Source organism: Propithecus coquereli, unplaced genomic scaffold, assembly GCF_000956105.1.
Source record: "Propithecus coquereli isolate 6110/MARCELLA unplaced genomic scaffold, Pcoq_1.0 Scaffold70, whole genome shotgun sequence".
NCBI classification, from domain to species: domain Eukaryota; kingdom Metazoa; phylum Chordata; class Mammalia; order Primates; family Indriidae; genus Propithecus; species Propithecus coquereli.
In genome coordinates this window covers 2,687,675-2,698,654 of record NW_012153063.1, presented here as the reverse complement: position 1 = coordinate 2,698,654, position 10,980 = coordinate 2,687,675, and the positions used below count along the sequence as shown (strand labels likewise).

General features: G+C 39.9%; 1 protein-coding gene across 1 annotated transcript in view; it reads left to right on the top strand.

The window, feature by feature from the left end:
- Window positions 1-300: 300 nt before the first annotated feature.
- The window catches only part of PLEKHM3 (pleckstrin homology domain containing, family M, member 3), a 161,651-nt gene continuing 150,971 nt past the window's right edge, over window positions 301-10,980 (top strand). The window contains exon 1 of the mRNA XM_012661224.1: window positions 301-1,051. Within this exon, the coding sequence (XP_012516678.1) occupies window positions 445-1,051 (607 nt within the window). The 5' untranslated portion in view covers window positions 301-444. The remainder of the gene's footprint in view (window positions 1,052-10,980) is intronic.

Genomic DNA, 10,980 nt, shown 5'->3' with positions numbered 1-10,980 from the left:
CCTGACAATGGAACTTCTGTGTAGGTGTTGTTCACCTTTGTACATGACTGCCATAGAAGAGGTGTAACAATGGAAAATTAATTGGGCAGATTTGTGTATTACAGAATACAAAGAACCACGTGCTAAAGTTATTCTGTTTATTTTCTTCCAGGAAATCAAGCACTTCCTGTTGTCTTCATGGAGATCTCACTGAAGAATAATCTCAAAGGAACATTTGTCTCCCCATACCTCTGTTAGTGTCCATTTGCAGCTAGCAAATGTTTTTAATGACCGGGAAAACATCAACCACCCTTGTGTGCTTGGCCTGCTCCAGGAAGCCGAATGAAGGTTTCTTCCAGTTGTTTGCATAGCTCTGTTGCTGAAGCACCTCTCTTCGTGGGTGAATGTTCATGAAACCCTTTCTTGAACTAGCTTAGGAGGTGAAGGCCTCTTGGAGCCTGTGACATGGAAGCTTTGGAAGTGGATGATATCAGCCCGGCCTTAGAAGTTACCGAGGAATTCTTTAGTACTTTGGACAGCAAGCTAGAAAAGGCTGTGCAGCATGCAGAGGTTTATGGGATCCAGGAAGTCCCTGAACTGGTGGGGCACGAGGTACTCAGCAACCTAACAGGCAATGGTGCTATGGGAAATGTTCCCTCGCTGGGCAAGGGGGGCATGATTTGGGACCACTGTAAGAGCAGGCTCTTAGAAACCAAAGCTCAAAATGTCTTCCCTGCCAAAGAACAGTTTATGGTCCAGAGAGGGACCACCCCAGATAACCTCTCCTGGATGGAACAAAAGGAAGCGTCAACCTTTAATTTTTTCAATATCTGTCAGCGTCGGAGGGACAGACCTCGTTCTGTGAATGACTTACTGGATGAGACCTCCTCTACTTTCAAGCCCGGGCATGCTCGATCGAGATCAGACATCACCCACGTGGACTGGAGGGCAGTCCTCACAACCGCGCCTTTGCAGCCGCAGCAGCAGCCGTCTGTTCAAGGGCCTCGCTTCACCAGGCCGTCTTTTCTGTTGCCCTCACCAAATAAGGTGGAAGATGCTCAAGGAAACACTGGTATGTTTTTACATTTTCGAAATTTATTCGTTTTCTTTTTTTACTTTTTTTGGTGCCATGGTTTGGATACAATATTGTGTTTTTACATCTGACTTCTATCAAACAATTGTTGATTTTTCCTTTGTATGGCTTACATGTACCTTGTGAGAATCTTACTCTCCAGTCTCTATGTCTGGCTTCACTTACTTAAGCTCCCTCTTCCATTTACTTTTGAGCTTTACCTCACCTCAAGTCAACAGTCTTATTATCTTAAGAGGTATTTAGTGAAAAGACAATTCTTGTATGTTAGAATCAGAATATTCTCATACTGTTTTTTCTTTAAAAGATAGGGTCTTTCTCCATCACCCAGGCTGGAGTGCACTGGTACAATCATAGCTCACTGTAACCTTGAACTCCTGGGTTCAAGGGATCCTCCTGCCTCAGCCCTAAGCCTCCCAAATAGCTAGGACCACAGGTACGCGCCACCACACCAGGCTAATATTTTAATTTTGTTGTAGAGATGGGCTCCTGCTATGTTGCCTGGGCTGGTCTCAAACTCCTCCTGCCTTGGCCTCCCGAAGTGCTGGGATTACAGGAGTGAGCCACCATGCCCGGCCAGAATATTCTCTTATTTCATGTAGTATTTTCCTTTGAACATTGTATGATACTGCTTGTTCACATCAGCAGATGTTTATTGGAGCACATGTAGGGCTTGGCCTTGTGCTATGGAGGATTTAAAGACGTGTGAAGACACAATCCCTACCCTAAACAACTTCTCTTCTACTGAGGGGATTTGACCCTAAGAAAGACTCAAGAAGGCACCCAGGAACCAAAGACAGTAGATGGTCAATTGAAATGTTTGTGAGGGGACTTTTGTTTTACTCTGTACCTGAGTGAGTGTCAGCGACTGTAAGAGGACAGAGGGAGGAGAAGACACTGTGGCCTGGGCTTGTCAGGAAGGGCTTGCAAGGGGACATGGAACTTGAGCTGGACCTGGAAGGACATTAAGATGCAGAGAGTCACAGGAGAGGACACGTGGTCAGGATTATGATGTGAACAAGGGTGAGGAGGTGGGAGTACGGAGGAGAACTAGCAGACCCTTGTGAGCAGAGCAAAGAATCCCATGGCAAGTAGTGGGAGGAGGGGTTGGAGAGGGTGGTTAGGCCCTCATGGTGGAGAGTCTTGAATTTCTTTTTTCCTTAGACTTCATACATATACATGTGCATGTGAGTACATAGTCATGTCCTCACACATGAACTTGCTCTTCTGTGAGACATAACAAACCATCTCCACTTTGCCCAGCATTTTCCTTCAAGATAACCTCATATATACAGGCTATCAATTTTTATTATTATACTGATGATTCTTCAATCACCCTGCTCAACTCTTAATTTAGATGGCTTCTACTCAGTTAACTGGGCAACCATTTTTTGTACTTTACTACTGTTTTAGAATTACTACAGCCTCTATTATTGCTTGGCATTCCATTGATACATTACCATTTTAATTATAGAATTTAGTTTATAAGTATAACCCAAGGCAAGGATATAGTTTAGTATGTGTCTTAAGGAAATGCAGTGTTCCTGCCTATGAGGGGCCACATTATTTTCACATTCCATTCAAATTCATCCTTTTAAAATCCATTTTTTTCACTACTCAAATTCATGACTTATAATTCCTTGTCTTCTCTCCTAGGCTCTCACCAATCTTCTGTAACATCTAGCCAAGAGTGGTTACCATGGGAGTAAAAAGAAAAAACACATTATAAAACACAGGACTTGATGACTGATTAGATGTTAAGGGACAAACAAGTTGCTGTGACCCAGTGCCTGGCAGAATGATAGCATTGCCTTGAGCTCATGTACAAACAGGTGCACTTTTTGATTAGCAAATAACCTCAGTAGTTCTTTGGTATCTTAGAATTCATATAGATTTTTATCACTAAACCACCTAAATTCCTGCTATAGCTCAATTTAAGAGAATGTCATATTTCCAATTTTATTTTTACTATCTTGTTTTGATTGTAAATGCCAAGAACCAGACCTTCCTTAGGTTCTCTAAAGCCCTGAACTTCTCCCTTGAGTGTTCGACAGACCAGATTGTTATTTTTTAATTCTCAATGTTTAAAAAAAAGGTTAATATTAAATTATGTTGAAATATAAGTACTGAGTAGTATTCTGAAAAGTAAACTGTAAACACAAATGGCATGTGAAGGTATTGTTATAATTTATCCTGGCTACCTTTTGATCATCTATGAGATACACATCCTAGCAGGAGTTAGCAAACTTGGGTAAATGGCATGCCAAGTTTTTCTTTCTGGCATGCTCTCAAGAACAGGCAAGATAAATTGTGTTTTATTGCTCACAAGGTGAAGGGCAAAGGCAAACAGTGGCCATCCATTCTCGGGCTGGGAGTAGAGAGGAGTTCCAGATGCATGGCTGATCACCTACTCTGATAACTGTAATTCTCACAAGCATTTGAGGAGGGGTGTGCCAACATCCAGGTGCATACTAGTCGATACCAGCCAAGATCTTTGAGTATAGTTTACTTTAAAACCTTTGAAATTAGCAATCCAAACTGAAGAAAGCCTCATTGTTTCTTTTGAGGAATGTGCCAGAAGCAGAGGGAAGCAACGTGGCATCTTGGCTAGAGCTGGAGATGAGGTCCCAGGAGATTTGGGGTCAGGCCAGACCTCTTCCTTGAGCTGCAGACTCGCATCTCTGACTGCCCGCTGACCATCTCCATTGGATTGTTCCACAGGCACCTCAAATTTAAAGTGTCCCCAAATGACCCATAATCCTCCCATCTGCCACTCCTGCTGTTCTAAGAAGTTAACAAGGGTTATTGAGAGGCTAGGGGGTCCTCAGAAGAAATAAAATTTAGTAAAATGGGTTTCTTTTATTGAGATCAACTTGGTTTTATGTCTAGTCCTGTCATTCTATTGCTTATGGGCTTTATTACTGCTTGGTCTTACATTTTCTTCAGTTGAGGTTAATTTCTTCTTCCTGGTTCCTTTTCTGAGCTCATCTTGAATAGACTTACCAGTAGTGGTTCTTCTCCTGCATGTCCACTCCTTCCTCCTACCCTCATCATCCCCTCTCCTTCCTCTCATAACAAGTCTTATTCATCAGGTAGGCCCTCTGCATCTTCTGCCTCAATTGGAGATGAATAACTGGGCTCTTGAGCCTCACGGAGGATAAATGCTGCTTTGGGTATAAAGCAAATTGGGTTCTGGTATAATGAGGGCAGCGGATAGTGAGGGCATAGCAGCTCTTTTGGTAACAGGCGAGCCTGTCTGAAGAAGGCCTCTGAGCAAGCAAGGTAGTACACTGGTTACAAATACTGACTCTAAATCTAGACTGCTAATGTTTCAAACCTTGCTCTAGTACTTACCAGATATGCAGTATAGGGCAGGTTTCTTAATTACTCTGTGCCTCCATTTTTTTGGGGGGGGCCACCAAGTGTGGGTAATAGTGGTACTGACCTCAAAATTTATTGTGATGTTTAATGAGTTAAAACATCTAAAGTGCTTCTTAGAATTGTGTTTGGCACATAGTGAATACTTAATAAAAGTTTTAAACATTCGATGATATTGTTACTATTACTAATTGAATTTGAAACTCATCAATGAGAATCAAGGTAACATTAACAATCACTGCTACTTTTTTCTGGCATAGTCTCTTTCATAAAATGACCTCACAAAAATTATTTCTTAAATTTAATTGGCCTTTCTTCAGTATACCTTCTAATAGTTTTTAACTGGTTTGTAAATAAGAAATAGACCATTTATTCCCTCTCTCATATTGATTTGTGATCAGCTATTTACTATCTTCCATACCAGAGTTTATGGTCACTAATGGAAAAGATTGTTTCTTACTCATTGTTTCTTTTTCTATTTTTAAATTTTTAATTATGAGTACATAATAATTATATATATTTATAGGGTACATGTGATGTTTCGATATAGGCAAACAATGTGTATTAATCAAATCAGGGTAATTGCGGTATCCCACCTCAAGCATTTATCATTTCTTTGTGTTAGGAACATTCTAATTCCACTCTTTTAGTTATTTTAAAGTATACCCTAACTTATTGATTATAGTCAGTTTATTGTGCTATCAAATATTGTTCATTCTAACTAACTATATTTTTGCACCCATTAACCAACCCCACTTACCCCCCACCCCCATCCCCACTACACTTCCCAGCCTCTGGAAATAACTGTTCTACTCTCGGTCTCCATGAGATCAATTGTTTTAATATTTAGCTCCCATATGTGAGTGAGAACATGTAAGATTTGTCTTTCTGTGCTTGGCTTATTTCGTTTAACATAATGTTCTCCCATTCCATCCATGGTTTTGCAAGGGCAGGATTCATTCTTTTTTATGGCTATGTAACATTGCATTGTGTATATATACCACAGTTTTATTATCCATTCATCTGTTGGTGGATACTTAGGTTGATTCCAAATCTTATCTACTGTGAATAATGCTGCAATAAACATGGGAGTGCAAATATCTTTTCAATATACTGATTTCCTTTCTTTTGGATATATACTTAGCAGTGGGATTACTGGGTCATATAGTAATTCTATTTTCAGTTTTTTGAAGAACTTCCATACTGTTCTCCATAGTGGTTACACTAATTTGCATTCCCATTAACAGTGTATGACAGTTCCCCTTTCTCCACATCCTCACCAGTATTCGTTATTGCCTGTCTTTTTGATAAAAGCCATTTTAACTCGGGCAAGATGATATCTCTTGTAGTTTTGATTTGCATTTTCTGATGACTAATGATGTTGAGCATTTTTCTTATATACCTATTGGCCATTTGTATGTCTTCTTTTGAGAATGTCTATTCAGATCTTTTGCTCATTTTTAATCAGATTATTTGATTTTTTTCTTATTGAGTTATTTGAACTCCTTATATATTCTACTTATTAATCTCTTGTCAGATGGGTAGTTTGCAAATATTTTCTCCCATTCTGTGAGTTATCTCTTCCTTTTTTGATTATTTTCTTTGCTGTGCAGAAGCTTTTTAGCTTGATGAGATCCCATTTGTCCAATTTTGCTTTGGTCGCCTGTACTTTAAGGATATTACTCAAGAAGTCCTTGGCCAGACCAATGTCCTGAAGCATTTCCCCAATGTTTTCTTTTAATAGTTTCATAGTTTCAGGTCTTAGATTTAAGTCTTTAATCCATTTTGATTTGATTTTTGTATATGGTGAGAGATAAGTGCCTAGTTTCATTCTTTTGCATGTGGATATCCAATTTTCCTAGCACCATTTATGGAAGAGAGTGTCCTTTCCCCAGTGTATGTTCTTGGCACCTTTGGCAAAGATAAGTTCACTCTAGATGTGTGAATCTATTTCTGGGTTCTCTATTCTGTTCCATTGGTCTATGTGTCTCTTTTTATGCCAGTACCATGCTGTTTGGGTTACTACAGCTCTATAGTCTAATTTGAAGTCAAGTAATGTGATTCCTCTAGTTTTGTTCTTTTTGCTCAGGATGGCTTTGGCTATTCTGGGTCTTTTGTGGTTCCATATAAACTTTAGGATTTCTTTTCTATTTCTGTGAAGAATGTCTTGGTGTCTTGATGGGGATTGCATTGAATCTGTAGATTGCTTTGAGTAGTATGGACATTTTAACAATATTGATTATTCTAATCCATGAATATGGATTATCTTTCCATTTTTTGTGTCCTCTTCAATTTCGTTTATTACAGTTTTCATTGTAGAGATCTGTCACTTCTTTGGTTAAATTTATTCCTAGGTATTTTATTTTATTTGTAGCTATTGTAAATGGGATTACGTTCTTGGTTTCTTTTTCAGATTATTTGCTTTTGACAAATAGAAATGCTGCTGGGTTTTGTATGCTGATTTTGTATCCTGTAACTCTTACCCATTGTTTTATCTTAGTAACTAACTTAGTGCTCTGAATCTAGTATGTGCTCCAAAAAATTTTTTTAATGTGAAATGAATGTAAATCTGATAAGAATCAAGCTGATAATTTAAAAACAAAACATCAATTTATTTAGCCTTTTTTTTTTTTTTGAGACAAGATCTTGTTCTGTTGCCCAGGCTACAGTGCAGTGGCATCGTCATAGCTCACCGCAACCTCAAACTTCTGGGCTCGAACAATCCTCCTGCTTCAGCCTCCCAAGTAGCTGGGACTACAGGCACACACCACCATACCCAGATAATTTTTCTATTTTTTGTAGAAATGGGGTCTCACTTTTGCTCAGGCTGGTCTTGAACTCCTGACCTTAAGCAATCCTCCCACCTTGGCCTCCCAGAGTGCTAGGATTACAGGCATAAGCCACTACACCCAGCCAGGTTTGTGCCTTTTAGGAAAATGAATGACTCCACCCTCTTTTCTGAGAACCTCATATCATCATTTAGCATTTCATACCTTATGTCTCCTCTCTGTGAAGCTCTTTAGCAGCAGTAATTGCTTAATAATGAAAATTTGCTTTTGTCTCAAAGGCTGCCCTGCACTATCCTTGTTATAAGAGAAAATCCCTCCCTGACTGTGGTCACTCCTCCCCGTGCACCCCAACTGTGTGTGGCTTATAAAGTAGCCCTAATGTTGGAAGAATGTTTCCCTGGCCTTGAAAGAGTATCCAGATACCATCTCAGACTCCTGCGTCACATAGGTAGAGTTAGGATTCCCCTTCTTAGAGGAATCTGCTATTTGGTGAGCACAAAGCCTGGCGAGATAATTATGGTTTGCCCTATAGCCTTTCTGAAGTTGGCAATCATTTGAGATAATTTTGCCTCCTTCTTCAGTGTTTCCCTGTTCCCTGATTGTATTCTTTATAAAAGATTATTTCTTTGGATTTGAAGGCTACTTCTTTCCTAGAGTGGGGAAGGGACATATGAGAGCAGCATACATGAAACAAATTAACAGTCTGTTACTGTGAAAGCCAGTGTCCGAACACCCAATGTGTTGATGTGTTCGTCCTCAATGTAAGTGAGAAAGCGCAGGTGGAAAGAGAGGAAAAAATAATAATAACACTGGCAGCGGCAGCTAACCCTTTGTGTGCTGTTTTAAGTGTTATAGGTAGCAGCTTATTTAAGTTATGTAACACCTGTGATAAGAGTATTTTCACTGACACCATGTTAAGGATGATGCAACTGAGGCACAGGAACTTAAGTGATGTGCTCAAATCCCCACTGCTAGGGAGAAGTGGAGCCTCGATTTGAACCTAGGTGGTCTTCCTCAGAGTCCGTGTTCTTAACCACTAAGCTACGGCTGGCCCTTACTTTGGAAGCCAATGGTCCTCAGTCTGTATAGCCCTCTACTTGGAAAGCCTTATTGGCAGTCAATCCTTGTAGGGGTAGCTGGTGGAAATCAGTGTGAAAGAGACAGACTTGGGTAATGTTCACTGAACTAAAATTAATCCCTTGGGGCACCACTGGTTAGGAAAAATTGAGGCACACCAAAGCAATCCAGCTGAGCAAGGATTATTTCCCACATTTAACATATTCACTGAAATATTAATATATAGACACAGAGCTGGTCACAGATCTTTAGGGGACCAATGAATCTGTAAAAGGAAGGCCATAACTTTGCCTTTCACACTCTTGCATGTGAGCCACGCAGAGAGCTGAAGTGAACTAACCCTCATGAGTCTGTAGGCATGGAAGGAGGGCTTTGGGGTTTTGTCCCATCTTTGGGCTGTCTTTCTTAGAAGCTGTCAATGCATTCTAGAGATCGCATTGCCTCAGGCAGAGGCACACCTAGGCTGACTTCTTAAGAAGGAATATTGACTATGCTAGTGGATGAAGGGAGCCTGCCAGTGAGTCTTACTAGGTCTATGGGGTGTGGCTTGAATCCAGCCTAGTTAACACTATCTGCATTATCTGAAGACTGAGGAGAACTGTTAGAAAGTTAGGTCATAAAGTGATGGAAGGAATAGATCTAAGACAAGGTGGCAGCAGAGGCAGTTATTTCTAAAGAACCTCGAGGTAGGTGGTGGGCACCAAAGCTTCCTCAGGGTCAGCTCCTCTCCTTCCTGCCATCCCAGGGTCTGCCATGCCCCAGGCAGCTGAGAGAGGGCCCTGATCCCACCACCAGAATGGCTGATTTCTAGTCCTGGCACTAATCTTAGTTCTCTAAAGACATGCTCTTGACTAGTACCCATGCTAAACCCTTTTCTCCTCTGTATCTCTGTCATCCTGTCCTTGTCCATTGAGTAATAATACAACCATAGCACCAGGAATTCCCCACAGGATAAAGAAGACAGCGTACTAACATCATAGAATTGCAATCTAAAAATAAAAATCACTAAATATAAACATCATAAGGCAAGAACATAAAAAGTCATATGAACATGTGGACATGAGATATGTTATATATAAGAAAAATGGGTGTCTCACACACACACACACACACACACACACACACACACACACACATACACCCCTATAAGTGTAGGCACATAGTAGTGATAGGTGAGGCTATATGGAAAGAATACTCAACTAGGACTCAAAAGGTTATGCTAGTTCTACTCCTAAGTCACCACGTAAGTTTGGATAAACCACTTTATTGTTTGTTCCCTTTGGTTTGCAAACCTACTGAGGCAAGTTAAAAATTATCTCTATTATCCTTCCCAACTCTAAAATTATATCATTCTAGATGTATTTGAACTGATCCTGACTCATGGTTGTGTGGGAGCTAATTACTATAGTCAGATTCATAATAGAAGTTTGTGATGGAAACGTAGGTATAGTTGGAATTGTTTAACACAGAAAGATTTCTGTGTGCCTTATAACTCTACTTCTGGATGAACTGCTGTTGCAATTTTTAAATTCAAAAATTTTAAAAGAAATCCTTTGCATTAGCTATAGAGCTCTGAAACTCAACAATCTGCCAGAATCTAACTTACTTTTCCTCCCTGACTGCGTTCACATTTTCATCTGCTTGGCAAGGGCAGTGGTCAACTGGGCTTTTGTTTCCGTCGGTTTCACTCTCTGGTGACCTGGTACCATTCCTATGCCTGTATTTTCTTGTTCTAAGTTCTTCAGGAGGAGGTCTCAAGCAGAGATTTTCTTTAGGGCTAGAAAAACCATGGCAGTATAGTTTCTTTATCCCAGGTTTTATGTTAACTCTGTTTCGATTCCCTTTTTCCCCATCTTTCACTTTTTAAAAAAAAGCCAAATTTGAGACTTGGACTAAAATGACTGCTTTTTCAATTATGATGTTTCTCAAAAGCCTTGGAACCAGTAGAGGTGGGAATATTCCTGCGGGCTAAGAACAAGTGAGGTCACCAGGACATGGTCTCTTGCTGAATTTATGATTCACCCTTCAGCAAGATTAGTCAGTACAAAGAAGTTGCTAAAATAGGTCACAGAAAATTGATTTTGTATGGTTATATAGTTTCCATGGGTTATATTATTGAATGTTGGCCTGTGGCAGCTATTTGGAGACCCAGTATGCCTCATTGACAGCCCACATTCTGATTCCTAACACTTCTTCTATATGGGAACCCTTAAAATGAAGTGTCTGTTATTTTTTTCTGGTTGTTCTTTTAATGTTATTATTTTTTTTTTATTTTGGCTAAGGAAAACTATGGTTACTAATTTTTTCAAGTTGCTAGAGTTATCGTCCTAAATACAAATCTTTTCATGCCACTCTATTTTCAAAAATGAACTATGGTTCCCCATTCCTTAGAAAATCAAGTATAAACTTTATAAAGCATCTAGATGTCTTCCCAACATTATTACCCACACCTTCCTCCACCCCAACCTTTTTGCCATTATTGAATGTGCAATGTGCTTTCAAGTTCCCTGGGCCTTTACCCATGCTGTTTCTTCATCTCAGAATACTTGTCTGCCCTTTTCACTTTCCAGAAATCCTCCATTATCTTTCAAGGGCCAGTTCAAATGCCATATCCTCCCTGAGACCTTTACAGATTTTGCTCAATTAAAATCCTTTTCTTCTTTCACT